Raw genomic sequence first — 13,397 nt, 5'->3', positions numbered from 1 at the left:
GTGTCAAAATTTCTCAAAAATTCGTTCGTTTAACATACTTTTAGGGCATTTAAAGTTAAAACAAAAAAGAAAAGGAAAAAAATAAGACGGCCCATTAAGGCCCACTTGGTAAACCGATCAAACCGGCCTGTAAACCGATCAAACCGGCCGATAAACCGGTCTAACCGGCCGGTATACCGGTCCAAACCGGTTACACATGCGATTTTAAATTTGGATTTGAATTCAAACCGGTCAAACCGGCCGGTAAACCGGTCTAACCGGTCGGTATACCGGTCCGAACCGATTGAACTGAGTTTTTTGAATTCAAATTTGAATTTGACCGGTTTCTACCGGTAACCGGTCAAACCGGTCCGGTAAACCGGAACCGGAGTGCTCCGGTTTGGGGTGTCCAGTTGGGAAAAAAAGGGAAAATTCGATTCATGCCACCACAACTCCGTGAATTTGGGTTTCACGTTGAAAATCATGCCACTCAATGGCATGGATTTCAACATGAAATCCAACTTCAAGAAATTGTAGTGGCATGGATCCAACTAACCAAAAAAAACCTGGAGGAGACACCGAGGAGGGAAGGTGGAGCCGTGGAGGAGCTGCCGCGCCTATCGAGGAGCGCCTGCCTGCCTGCCTCGTTAAGCAGCGGCAGGGCAGCACTGCAGCAGCCTGCAGGAGCCGGGGGCGTCGTCGGCGACTGGGAGGACTTCAAGTGAGACCACCACTACGCTCCTCCACCACTCCACTCCACTTCACTCGTGGGTGAGAGAGGAGGACGACTTCGGAGGTCCCGAGGCCTGCTTCTTCCTTGTTTGGGGTAAGTGAAGGTGAAATGCGCCATGAATCTTTCTTGTTTCTTTCCTTCCCCGCTGCTTGGTTCACTCGATTGAAGTCTTGTCCATGGGAATCGAATCGACTCTCATGGCCACAATGCTGATGTATGTGTAACCCTAGCCCCCTCCGAAAAAACCCATCCATTTCCATGCATCTTCTGCCATCCTAGGGTTTCATGACGAGCTCCTGGCATTCGCAGATCTGTTTTTCTTGACATTTAATTTCAAAGGGCTAGGATGTTTTATTTGCGGTTCAATCACACGGGACATTTCTCGTGCTCTTAGCCACATGACGAGTTCCTGGCATTCGCAGATTTGTTTTTCTTGAAATATAATTTCAAAGGGCTAGGGTCTTTTCGTTGCGGTTCAATCACACCGGAGATTCGTCTTCTTTTTTCCTTTTTAATGCAAATATAAAAAGGAGTGTTACTCTTCGTTAAGGCTAGCCGGTTAACGCGATGAGTTACTGCTTAGGAGTTTCTCCCAGAACATTTAAAAAAGGGGGGCATTTCTTTCGTTTTCTTTTATTTTTGGAAAAAAATGTTCTATTCAGCTATAAGCTTCCATCTTTTCTCTCTTATCTGAAACCTTGTTTCAGGGGAAAAAAAATACTAGCTGTGGGCGGGAGCATTTTATTTTGTCTTTTCATCCATGGGTGTGTTTAGATCCCCCAAAAATCCCCCCAAAATCCAAACTTTCCATCACATCAAAATCACATCGAAACATTAAATATAGCAAATGACCCATGCATGTAGTACTAAATGTAGGTAAATAAAAAAACTAATTGCATAGTTTTGATGTACGTTGCGAGACGAATCTTTTGAGCCTAGTTAGGTCATGTTTGGACAATATTTACCACAAACAAACGAAAAGTGCTACAGTGTCCTACAATGTCCGATGCGACTTTTTCTCCAACCTTTTCCAGGGATCTAAACACAGCCCATATTGGGTGTGTTTAGATACCCCAAACTCCTCCCAACTTTCCAAACTTTCCATCACATCAAAATCACATCGAAACATTAAATATAACAAATGACCCATGCATGGAGTACTAAATGTAGGTAAATAAAAAAACTAATTGCATAGTTTTGATGTACGTCGCGAGATGAATCTTTTGAGCCTAGTTAGGTCATGTTAGGATAATGTTTACCACAAACAAACGAAAAGTACTACAGTGTGCTACAGTGTACGATGTGATTTTTTTCATCCACCTTTTCGTGGATCTAAACACACCCATTGTGATTCTGTAAGTCAACAGTACGCGCAGTCCGTGTGTTCTCCACAGTTCAATGCTGCCACCAAAGGCGTACGGGTAGAAAAGGTTAATGGCTCATCTGATGGATTGTACAAGAGATTCCAGTAGAGATTTATTTCGTGTCCCAAATGTGTCCTTTCTACCCCAGGAGGTCATTTGCCACGAGTAAAGGAAACGAGGCATTGTGAAACAGGACTGAGGAATACGACTAGTGCTGATGAAGTGGGAAATGAGTTCAGAAGTTGGACAGAGTCATAGCTATTCGGGTCTTTCAATTCATTACATAGTCTTTGCATTTTATCTGAATTTTGCCTGATAGAGATGTTAACAAAAATGTGGAGTTGATGCTAAGTGATGGATAGATTCAACTTTGTGTGATTATATGCTTCTGTTGCATTGGTACCAGATTCTCTCAAGTGCTTGTTACCTTCCCTAACATGGATCCACTGTTGTCCTTATTTCCTGCAGAGGTTGCTGCTTGTTTTATCTTAAAATGGGCTCTCATGATGGTGAGAGTGATGAGTTGCCACCCCCCCCTCCGGTGCCACCAAATGTGGTGCCGATTAAAGCTGATGATGTTTTGGGTGAAGGTGAATCACCACCAAACAAACCAGCAAAGCCTAAGAAACTACCAATGGCCAGGCCTGGTGTAGGACGAAAAGGGCAAGCAATCCAGCTCTATTCAAATCACTTTAAAGTCTCGGTGAAGAATACTGAAGAGTTTTTCTTTCACTATGATGTATGTCTGACAACAAAACTCACCTATTCAATATATATTGTCACATACCCTTCTATATATATATATATATCCTTGACTGATCTGATTGTCATGTTCGATATGAATAGGTGAAGTTGAAGTATGAGGATGATCAACCCGTTGATGGGAAAGCGGTAGGCAGAAAGGTGATTGATAAACTGCAGCAGACATATCACTCTGAGCTTTCTAACAAGGACTTTGCATATGATGGAGAAAAGAGCCTGTTTACAGTTGGTGCTCTTCCACAAAAAAACAATGAGTTCACTGTAGTTTTGGAGGACACGTCTACTGGAAAGTTAGTTTCATTCCTGATCTGCTTTCTTGCTGTTTTTGCCTACACAGAATTGTAATTTGTATTGCCATATATTTTTGAAATTGTTTGCGGTTGTAGAACTGCTGCCAATGGGAGTCCTGAAGGAAATGACAGTCCTGGAGGTGGTGACAGGAAGAGAGTGAGGAGATCATACCAGCCAAAGACTTTCAAAGTTGAATTAACATATGCAGCACAAATTCCTATGAGCGCTATTGGTCAAGCCATTAGAGGTGAAGAATCAGAGAACTCCCTGGAGGCTCTCCGTGTTCTTGATATCATACTGAGGCAGCATTCTGCAAAACAGTACGTAACTATTTATCTTCATAAATGATTATAACTAGATTTAAGTATCCTCTATTGACAGGATTTTATATGCCATATATAATTACTGTGATCAATTTTTCTCACTATTTGCAGGGGCTGTCTTATAGTCAGGCAGTCATTTTTCCATAACAACCCTGCAAACTTTGTTGATTTGGGTGGTGGTGTTGTGGGCTGTCGTGGATTTCATTCAAGCTTTCGTGGCACACAGAGTGGACTTTCCCTGAACATTGGTATGTATTCGTCCAGCACCCGTACCATGTAACCAGATTGTTATGTAATCTTACATTTGATCTTTCATGCTCATGCTAGCTTTTTCCTTTTTTTTTTTGAAATTCGCAGATGTTTCAACAACAATGATTGTGAAGCCAGGTCCTGTTTGTGATTTTCTTCTTGATAACCAGAAAGTTGATGATCCTAGCAAAATTGACTGGCAAAAGGTAAGCTGCGTTTTTGTATGGAACCTCTTGAACGATCACACTAATGCGTTGAAATATCTATTTGATAACTCTATTTTGGATGCATGCATACTCAATATAGGCCAAGCGTGCTCTCAGGAACTTGAGGATTAAAACAATTCATGCGAATATAGAATCCAAGATTGTTGGTCTTAGTGAGCAGAATTGCAAGGAACAGACGTGAGAATATGTTTTCTTACCATCTTTGTTTTTCTCAGTGCTTTACTTGGTATTTGAAAAAAAAGTACCCTAAACTTGTTTCAAAACATTTTTTGTTCAGCAAATGTTGCTATTATTAATTCAATTCGGATCAATGCCTGGCTTACTGATTGAGTTATTCTTGTGCTTTCAGCATCTTTTGCGATTCATGTTTGCTCAGTGAATATTACTATCATTTGTTAATTTATTTGTCATGGGCATATGCAACTAGGTTTCCACTGAAGCTGAGGGATGGCAGTAATGATACTGTTGAAGTAACCGTTTATGACTACTATATGAAGAAAGGAATTAAACTGCAGTATTCTGGTGATCTTCCCTGTATAAATGCTGGGAGACCAAAGCGACCAACATATTATCCCATTGAGGTTTGTTTCTGTTTAGCTAGTGTACATCCTTAAATCTCCTTGTTTGTTAAAAATACGGTGCATGCCATGTTTTTGTGCTGTGTTACTAGCTGTGCAGCTTTCTTCCTTTACAAAGATACACAAAAGCTTTGTCTACGCTACAAAGGTCCTCCCTAGTCGAGAAGTCTAGACAGAAGCCTGATGAAAGGATGAAAATCCTTAACGATGTGAGTTGTTTACCTTGATTTTTTCATGCCCCATACATTTATAACTGCATGGGTGATTTTTATGACTATTAATTTTAATTGACACTTTATGAGTACCCCAAATGCTAGGCGCTGCAACGTAGTAACTACGATTCCGACCCCATGCTGAGGGCGTGTGGTATTTCAGTTGCTCCAAAGTTTACCCAAATTGAAGGAAGGGTCCTGCAAGCCCCGAAGGTTTGTGACAATTCTGAGCTTTAGGTGTTTTCTCGTTCAAATCATTGTTCCTGTATCATTGAACTAGCTAAATTCATCTAATCAAATCTAATATCATGTAGCTGAAAGCTGGCAACAGTGAAGATATCATCCCACGAAATGGAAAGTGGAATTTCACCAATAGGGTCAGCTTGCTTCTTCTTGTATCCTCTCTAGTACTTCTTGATTATGAAGGATCTTTCTGATGTCTGCCAAATCATGTGCCCTTTTCAGAAGCTAATTCAAACATGCTCTGTGGATAAGTGGGCGGTTGTTAATTTCTCAGCACGTTGTGATATTCGGAGACTTATTCTTGACCTGATGAGAAATGCATCTGCAAAGGGAATTGTATGTTTTTGCTTTCAAGCATTTTCCACACTGCACTGTTTGAAGAGAGCCCCTCTATGAGGCGTGCCCCTGTGTCAAGAAGAGTGGATGATATGTTAGGAATGATCACAATTTCTGTTGCTCACTCTCTTTTTTTTTGCAGCAAATGGACGAACCTTTTGATGTGTTTGAAGAGAGCCTCTCTATTAGGCGTGCTCCTGTGTCAAGAAGAGTGGATGATATGTTTGAGCAGATAAAATCAAAACTTCCTGGAGCTCCAAGGTTCCTGTTGTGCCTTCTTCCTGAGCGGAAAAATTGTGAAGTCTATGGTTGGTTTATATTTGGCTGCCTTTGTTATCCTTCCATATAAATTTTGTACCTTTGCAAGAATTAAACTTTATTTCAACCAGGTCCTTGGAAGAGAAAGTGCCTTGCTGAATTTGGTATTGTCACACAATGTCTAGCACCAACAAGAGTCAATGATCCATACCTGCTTAATTTGCTGATGAAGATTAATGCAAAGGTTTTTTTTTTTTTGCATAATGTCTTCTCTTGCACTGTGTTATTCACTAATTTATGCTTATACCATTCTCTTTCCCCTATTCACAACCAGCTTGGCGGGATGAACTCGCTGCTGCAAATTGAAGCATCTCGTGCAATACCTCATGTGTCAGACGTACCCACCATCATCTTGGGTATGGATGTCTCGCATGGTCATCCAGGACAAGATAAACCTTCGATTGCTGCGGTAAGAAAGATATTCTTTGAATTGTACAGTTCTGCCTGCTCCCATGGGGTCTAATTGATTTTGTGACTTAAAGAAATAGTTCTATGTTAATCAGTTGTAGCCATAACTTTTCGACTTTGTTTAGGTGGTCAGCTCTCGTCAATGGCCTCATATCTCTAAATATAGAGCGTCAGTTCACACCCAATCTGCCAGGCAAGAAATGATGTCCTCCTTGTTTAAGCCGCGGGGAACTGAAGATGATGGCCTCATTCGGTAAGAGATATCTTAGTATGTGGATGTATGTAATATGTATGTTTCACATGATGCCTTTTGAATACTATGTTCCTCTTCATATTTGTGACTTCCAGGGAATCACTGATCGACTTCTACACTAGCTCTGGAAAGCGAAAACCTGACCATGTTATTATTTTCAGGTTTGAAATTCTGGAATTACTATTTGCACATATCATTAAATGCTGTTGAGAAAACTCTTCTAGAACTTGTGAAAAGTAGGGTGCATTTTTTATGGGAATGGATTGTTGATACTTTGTTAACAACTGAGGTGTAACTATTTGCTGGTTTTAGGGATGGAGTTAGTGAAAGCCAATTTACCCAGGTCATAAACATCGAACTTGATCAGATCATTGAGGTAATCCATTTTTTCTGATTTGTCCTTGCACATTTGCTTATATTGCCGCCAACTCTTGGACTCACCACTAGGTTGCACATCTTTTAAACAATGCAGGCATGCAAGTTTCTCGATGAGAAGTGGTCACCCAAGTTCACTGTGATTGTAGCTCAGAAGAACCATAATACCAAGTTTTTCCAGACTGGATCTCCAGAGAATGTTCCTCCAGGTAACAATCACGAAGTATGCTACTACATGTGAGTTGGCAGTGTCCTGAGACATGTGCAACAAATACATGTGTCATTCTGCAGGTACTGTAGTGGACAGCAAAGTCTGCCATCCTAGGAACTTTGACTTCTACATGTGTGCACATGCTGGGATGATTGTAAGTTGACTCTGATTCTCTAATGAAATCGTGCAGAGCTAAATGTTGCAAGTTATCTCTGAATCCTAGATTGTCTAGGTGCTAACTATCGGTATATGCTTGTATGTATCAGGGAACATCAAGGCCGACACATTATCATGTTCTCCATGATGAGATAGGCTTCTCTGCTGATGAAATGCAGGAGTTTGTTCATTCGCTCTCTTATGTGTAAGTAGAGGAAACTACTTGCTGCGGTAGCTGTATTTCACTGTTACTGCTTGCTGGCTATAGCCCCTTGCTTATAGTGTTGCTGTGGCCTATCTTTCAGGTATCAAAGGAGCACAACCGCCATCTCAGTTGGTAGGTCACACAATCCTTGTTTGGTTTTTTGCTGAAGCAAGGTTTCCAGCACAGCTAATGACAGGGTATGTTTGTTTGCAGTTGCCCCAATATGCTATGCCCATCTTGCCGCAGCGCAGGTAGGCACGTTCCTGAAGTTTGAGGAGATGTCAGATACCTCCTCCAGCCAGGGAGGGCACACCTCGGTGGGCAGTGCACCCGTGCCAGAGTTGCCATGTCTGCATGAGAAAGTTAGGAGCTCGATGTTCTTCTGCTGATGCACTCCTTGCTCTCGATAGTGAAGCGTGCAAACTGTAGAAGTCTTTGTCGGTTTCGGTTAGCGGAGTATGTGTGTATATATACCTAGCCTGACCAACTTGGAACCTGAAGGCTCGTTGAACTGACTTATCTGCTGAATCTGGCGGCCTGTCGAACCAGTCATTTTGTTGCGCCCCAGCAGCGGGGTGCGATTGTCCGTCCAGATGTGAATGGATCATGTTATCATGTTGCTGTGTGACCAAAGCCAGCTCTATGGTTTAAGCTAATCTCCCTTGTGGACCATATCGTGTCATGTGTTGCAGATCCTGCAGCGGGTGTTTTATTTCAATTTCAGAGGTTTACATGTGCTGTTTGCAATGCTGACAGTAAACTATCAAATTCATTTCAGTTCAATTCATTCATGGAGATATAAGCAAATGTTTACAGTGAGTTTGTCTTTGTGTACAAACTCAACAGCTACATGAAAGCAGCCTGGGAACAACAGGCGCGCACACAAAACTACATGCGATCGTGGCTGTGCTGAGCACCAAACTGGACCAGCTGCAGCCTGCAGCCATTTGCACGCATCACGCTAGACTGCTCCTAGCTGAACAACAGCTGAAGCTCAAAGCAACCAGCACACCACTCGGGGTAAGCAAACAAATAATCATCAGAACCAATCAGAACTACTCATTTCTTTCTATATTTCCCACTCCTGTGCTAACAGGGCTATGCTATGTTCAATCAAAGAAAACTATAGAGGAGAAACCAAATCCAATCCCTGTGGAAGCAAGCGATGCAATGGCGGTAGCCGGTGGAAGGCTGGTCATGGATCCTTGAGGACCTCCGTGACGCAATCCCTGACCCTGATGAAGCATTTCATGGAGAACCTCTCGTACACCATCTCGTACATGCGCAGGTTCATGTAGGCAAACCTCATGTATGTGTCCACACAATCTTGGTATTTCTGGTACAATGCCGGGAGCGTCAGAGCAGCTACGATGCCTGCACCAGAGGCATGGTGAATTCTTTTTGAGTAAGAGTTGATGGTGAATTGGAACAGCCAGATGAACAGATGATGCGAGCAAAAAAATTCAGACGAGGAAAGGACAGAACAGCTCACTCGCGTAGCAGAAGGTGGGGAAATCGGTGAGGCTGCCGACGATGGAGAGGGCCCACAGGCAGAGGAAGACCCGGCAGAAGAGGAGCGAGTCCCCGCCCGTGGCGATGTCATGGAAGCCGGAGCAGACGGCGTCGAGGGCGGCGCGCAGCAGGGCCGCCGCCTCGTCCACGGCCCGCTGCGAGACGCGCATCGCCGGGACGGGGGGCGCCGGCCTGTTGAGGAGGCGCGCGGCCTTGCCCCAGAGGAAGAGCACGGTGAGGAGGAGCAGGAGCACGTCGGAGGCGAGGGAGAGCGCGGTGTAGCCGCGGCCCGGGCCGTAGAAGAGCAGCCAGGAGGCGGCGGTGGCCGCCAGCAGGCAGGCGCTGACGTCGGCGCGGCCCCGGCGCCAGAGCACCACGTCCCACGCTGCAATCCGATGCAACCCCGGATTCAATCCCGAGTTCATACTCGTCCATTGCGAGAGCAAGAGGGGGAGGGAGGAGGTAGGTACGGTACCAAATTCTCCGACGTCGCATGTCCCGCCGCCGGTGGTGATCCGATCATCCATGGACGAGGACGAGGCAGGGAAGGGGAATCGAGTCGAATCGAATGGAGCTGGAGGCTTGGAGAGCGCGGAACAGCTAGCGGAATCGAATCAGACAGCAGGACGGACGATCCATGCCATGAGCTCCTCCTCCGAGATTTTCCCAACCAAAAAATTCCAGTAGCCTTTGTTGGCTGGCTGTTGCTGCCCCTGCCTGAGTCCTGAGTCCTGACAGCCAGCAACGGAGACGAACAAGAAGAGACGTGCGCGAATGATGAGCTGGAACCAACGTGGCGTGGGTCCCACACGCCTCTCCACCAGCAGGCACGGCAGAGGCACCGGCCTCATCAATCATCCACCCTTCCCTTTCCCCGTTCCTGCTTTTCCTCCAACTCTTCTCTTGCCCTACCCATATTTGAAATTCCCATCTACTCCCGGGGTTCAAAAAGGTGTTTTCTGCTTGAATTCCTCCTCCTTGCTCGCAGCACGTATCTTTCCCGCACCTGTAAGGCTGTAACGGTGTAACCACGTTCTTCTTTTTGTCAAATATAAATAAAAAAATGGTTTTTGTAGCATGCTTGGATGTATGCTTATTTATTTAGTCCTGAAGAAGCTTCCGTTTTTCTTCTAGCTCATTTATGTCCTGACCACCAGCTTCCAGTGAGGGTGCTGGTTGCTTGATCTTGAAATCTTTCTTTGAAGAAATGAAAAAAAAGAGGAAACAAGCTTTAGGTATGAGGAGAGGAAGGTCAGGCTTGCTGACAGGCTGAATGCACGTTGAGCTCCTAGCACCCCGTAGCAGTAGTGATTTCGTTAAGAGGTTTGGGAAGCGTGTGTCTTGGACTCAAATTGGCAACTCCTCTGTCGAGATACAAGACCGGCTTGCTCTATTTCTGTTTCCAAAGAGTTTTTTTTTCCGCCTTGGATGCCTGAGTAAGATGTGGTTCGTTCGTCCAGCACACGTACGAGTATGTATCAGTCAATGCACTGACGCCATGCTTGACATCCCTACACTAATTCTGTGGTGTCGGCATGGAGGTTTTGCTGATGTAGAAATCTAACCGTCAGATCACCCAGGAATGCAGAGAGGAGAATCCCCACTTGGACGTGGCACCCTCCTCAGTTGGATGAGATGAGAGAATCATCAGTAGCTGGGGTGGAATTGGAATCATGGCCCTGTTTGGTTTGCTCTAGCACAAGTAGTACAAAAACTTTGACTAATAATTAGGGGTACTAAATAAAGTCAATTTGTAAAACTAACTCCACAGCTCTGCGCTATTTCGCGAGACGAACCTAATGAGGCCTTTGACCGCACGATTAGAGGTTGGTTACTGTAGCATTACTGTAGCCAATCATCGATTAATTACCGTCGTTAGATTCGTCTCGAAAAGTTACATCCATCCGTGAAAAGATTTTGCAAATAAACTTCGTTTAGTACTCCATGCATTGAAGATTCTTTTTTCGGGAATTGTGCGTGCTACCGTGCTACAAGAACCAAACAGGGCCCATATGTACAGTTTTAAGATTTTTTTCCCCTTCTGTCCAGCAACATGCTGCACTTGTAAATGTCAAACTTCTTCTATGAATGAAACGGCAGAGCGCCTGCCACTAATTGCTAAAAAAAGGATTAAGAACAACACCACTAATTGCTCAAAAAAAAGTATTAAGAACAACACCACCTTCTGTTCAAGCTGGGACAAAGCTTCCTTTATTTTCATATTCTCTGGATTATATATCAGTTCCATGTGGGTGTGAAAAGCATGAACTGAAAAATAATTCAGCTGAGATATCAAACGACTGAAACAGTTGGACACATGACCATGAAGAATTGGAACTAAAGAAAGATGCACCCAAGATGGGTATCACTGCTGTTAACTAAATTTCTTAACATCTTCAACCATGATCTTCTTAGTTAGCACTCTGTTCACCTATAGAAGTGTACAGTGGACAGAGAATAGGCAGCATGACTACAACTTGGTCAACTCGCAAGCAAAACATACATACAGTTCAAGATCTTTATTTGATTAATACGAAAGCATTATAATTGTGCCAGTTATACTTATACAGTGAGGTTTACTACATCTCGAGTCTTTTCAGACAGTCAAACTGAACAAAAACAAGCAACCTCTAGTTCTCAGATCGTTGAGCCAACCAAGTTGGAAATTTCAGTGCTATATCTGACAGTTATGGTGCGCCCACAGCCAGACCCCCCTTGTTCAGCAGGGAGCCAGTGATATAGACCATAACAACAAATAATCTTATTTGTATTTTTTACCGTAACACAATGAATACAAATACGCCTGAAAACCAAAACACAATACAGCACCGCATCTTGACCATCAGATGCGGTCGTTTCCCCTGGCTGCCCTTCCTTCCCTCAGTTTGTTTGCTTGCCCTGAGCACTAGCAGCTCCATCATCGCCGCCTCCGTTTGTGCCATCCCCATCCGGCAGGGCGGCTGTGAAAGCTTGTACCGAGCCATGTCGCAGCTTCAGCAGCGTGGCCTCTGCGAAAACGAGGAACCGTTCAATTTTCCATCCGTCTTTGATGCAGCGCAGCGCGAATCTTGGTTCTTGGTAGGCAGGAAAAAGAAAGGAAGGACGGTGGCTGGTTACCGTAGACGGAGAGGGGGTCGTTCTTGGCCTTGGTGGCTCTGGACCTCTCGACCTCGCCGTCGTCATCCTCCGGCGGAGGGGCAGTTCGCCGGCGACCCCAGACCGCTTCCATGCCCTTGCCCGCTTCCTTATTCCCCATCTGCATCTGACCATCTCCATGTCCATCTATGGACCGGCGCGAGGTGGGGCCGGTGGCGTGTGTTTCCCACGCGAAGAAGTGGAATTGGCGGGAGGGAGGGCGCGCGCGCGCGAATCGATTCCGCCTTTTTTTTTAGAGGACGGTAGGCTCTTTATTATTCACAATGTTTTGAGGTAGTACATGTTATTTCTAGGCAACCAAGAAGTCACACATATCGCCTCTGTACCAAGGTCTCGTTTAGATACATACTGTAAATTTTTTAAAAAGAAATCTTTTAACATTTGAAGTACTAAACATAGACTAATCACAAAACTAATTGTAGAACTTGTCTGTAAACTTCGAGATGAATCTAATGAGTCTAATTAATCTATCATTAGAGCAAGTGTAATGTAGCAATTACGGTAGCAATTTAGTGTCTAATTATAGTCTAATTAGGCTCATTAGATTTGTCTCGCAATTTACAAGCAAACTATGCAATTCATTTTTTATTTCATCTAGATTTACTACTCTATGCATATAAGATTCTCATTCAATGTGATAGTTTTGGAATTTTGAATTTTGCATCTAAACAAGAGGCAACTTACAAACACTTTTAGCGAGAACATGAGCCCAATTATTAGAGTCTCTCTACCCTTGATTCCGTCCTTGGTTGCTGGTTGTGGCTCGCTGCTTTGGGCCTTAGCAGCAGTCAACTCTGACGGGTGACGGCCCACTGATCCTTTCGCTGTTATAGGCCGTGTTTAGTTTGGACGTGAAAAAGTTGGTGAAATTTTCCGCAGCTTTGACTACTAATTAGAGGTATTTAATAAACTCTAATTACAAAACCACCTCCGGAGATAGGGTAGTCAGAGCCACTCGCATCGCCACCCGTGCGGGCGACCGAGCGAGCCTCTAACCCTAGCCGCCGCAACCACTCCCGCCGCCACCTCCCGCCGCGTTGCTGCCCGAGCGGGCCGCCGGAAGCTCGCGCGGCCCGCAGTGAAGGCGGTGGCGGGGCCCTCCCCCTTTTCACCGGCGGCTCGGGGCGGATGCGGCCGCCCGGCTCCCCCAGTGCTCCTTCGTCGGAGGCTGCATTCCGCGGTGGATCTGGCGGCATCGGCGTGGTGTGCGGCCAGATCTGCGCCGGCGCCCACCGGATCTGCCCTCTCTGGGCCTCGGCGTGACGGGGCTTGGGCGGCGACCTTGGCATGGCGGGTCGTAGCTCAGGCTCCTGCTCCGGCCGCGACCTAGGGTCGGCTTGGCTGCGGCCTGGGTGGGGCGGGTCGTCGAGGAGGCAGTGCTTGCCGCGGCTCGCTCGCGGCGTCTCCCGCAGATGCCCTGGGCCGCGGTGTCGGCGGCGACCAAGCGGGCGCGGCAGGGGGTGGTTCCCCCTTCTGTGCTCCCTAGTTGGCGGCGGGCGTCTTCTC

General features: G+C 45.3%; 3 protein-coding genes across 4 annotated transcripts; 1 reads left to right on the top strand and 2 right to left on the bottom strand.

Annotated features, from left to right (window-relative positions):
• Positions 1-563: 563 nt before the first annotated feature.
• On the top strand, positions 564-7,941 carry LOC120664389 (protein argonaute 4B-like). 2 transcript variants are annotated; one of them, XM_039943592.1, is made up of 23 exons: positions 564-805; positions 2,545-2,815; positions 2,923-3,128; positions 3,225-3,449; positions 3,564-3,700; positions 3,810-3,907; positions 4,008-4,105; positions 4,356-4,509; positions 4,599-4,715; positions 4,824-4,931; positions 5,033-5,095; positions 5,184-5,297; positions 5,440-5,605; positions 5,687-5,799; positions 5,890-6,024; positions 6,149-6,276; positions 6,372-6,437; positions 6,589-6,652; positions 6,749-6,860; positions 6,943-7,016; positions 7,129-7,223; positions 7,324-7,355; positions 7,437-7,895. In XM_039943592.1, the coding sequence occupies exons 2-23, from the start codon at positions 2,570-2,572 to the stop codon at positions 7,610-7,612; spliced, it is 2,727 nt and encodes a 908-aa protein (XP_039799526.1). In that variant the 5' UTR covers positions 564-805; positions 2,545-2,569; the 3' UTR covers positions 7,613-7,895. The 2 variants fall into 2 exon arrangements, with proteins under 2 accessions (XP_039799526.1, XP_039799525.1); XM_039943591.1 differs by having other exon boundaries at positions 570-805; positions 3,219-3,449; positions 7,437-7,941.
• Positions 7,942-7,979: 38 nt separating this feature from the next.
• On the bottom strand, positions 7,980-9,835 carry LOC120664390 (reticulon-like protein B12). Its single transcript, XM_039943593.1, has 3 exons — positions 9,211-9,835; positions 8,716-9,120; positions 7,980-8,597 (listed from the first exon to the last, which is right to left on the bottom strand). The coding sequence occupies exons 1-3, from the start codon at positions 9,260-9,262 to the stop codon at positions 8,419-8,421; spliced, it is 636 nt and encodes a 211-aa protein (XP_039799527.1). The 5' UTR covers positions 9,263-9,835; the 3' UTR covers positions 7,980-8,418.
• Positions 9,836-11,239: 1,404 nt separating this feature from the next.
• On the bottom strand, positions 11,240-13,180 carry LOC120667562. The gene is made up of 3 exons (XM_039947615.1): positions 12,888-13,180; positions 11,853-12,115; positions 11,240-11,743 (listed from the first exon to the last, which is right to left on the bottom strand). The coding sequence occupies exons 1-3, from the start codon at positions 13,178-13,180 to the stop codon at positions 11,616-11,618; spliced, it is 684 nt and encodes a 227-aa protein (XP_039803549.1). The 3' UTR covers positions 11,240-11,615.
• Positions 13,181-13,397: the final 217 nt, after the last annotated feature.

The sequence above is a fragment of the Panicum virgatum genome, chromosome 3N (assembly GCF_016808335.1).
Source record: "Panicum virgatum strain AP13 chromosome 3N, P.virgatum_v5, whole genome shotgun sequence".
Lineage (NCBI taxonomy): Eukaryota > Viridiplantae > Streptophyta > Magnoliopsida > Poales > Poaceae > Panicum > Panicum virgatum.
Note: the sequence above shows the minus strand (reverse complement) of the source record. Positions and strands in the feature narration are given on the sequence as shown.

Bases quoted from the DNA above. Each gene is read 5' to 3' on its own strand.
- LOC120664389 (XM_039943591.1), top strand. From the start codon at position 2,570: ATGGGCTCTCATGATGGTGAGAGTGATGAGTTGCCACCCCCCCCTCCG. The intron at 4,510-4,598 runs GTTTGTTTCTGT...CTGTGTTACTAG, and splicing joins CAACATATTATCCCATTGAG to CTGTGCAGCTTTCTTCCTTT. The intron at 5,298-5,439 runs GTATGTTTTTGC...TTTTTTTTGCAG, and splicing joins ATGCATCTGCAAAGGGAATT to CAAATGGACGAACCTTTTGA.
- LOC120664390 (XM_039943593.1), bottom strand. From the start codon at position 9,262: ATGGATGATCGGATCACCACCGGCGGCGGGACATGCGACGTCGGAGAA. The intron at 9,121-9,210 runs GTACCGTACCTA...ATCGGATTGCAG, and splicing joins ATGCGACGTCGGAGAATTTG to CGTGGGACGTGGTGCTCTGG. The intron at 8,598-8,715 runs GTGAGCTGTTCT...CCTCTGGTGCAG, and splicing joins CCCCACCTTCTGCTACGCGA to GCATCGTAGCTGCTCTGACG.
- LOC120667562 (XM_039947615.1), bottom strand. From the start codon at position 13,180: ATGCCAAGGTCGCCGCCCAAGCCCCGTCACGCCGAGGCCCAGAGAGGG. The intron at 12,116-12,887 runs GTTAGAGGCTCG...CTAAAAAAAAAG, and splicing joins GAGTGGTTGCGGCGGCTAGG to GCGGAATCGATTCGCGCGCG. The intron at 11,744-11,852 runs GTAACCAGCCAC...TCGTTTTCGCAG, and splicing joins CGACCCCCTCTCCGTCTACG to AGGCCACGCTGCTGAAGCTG.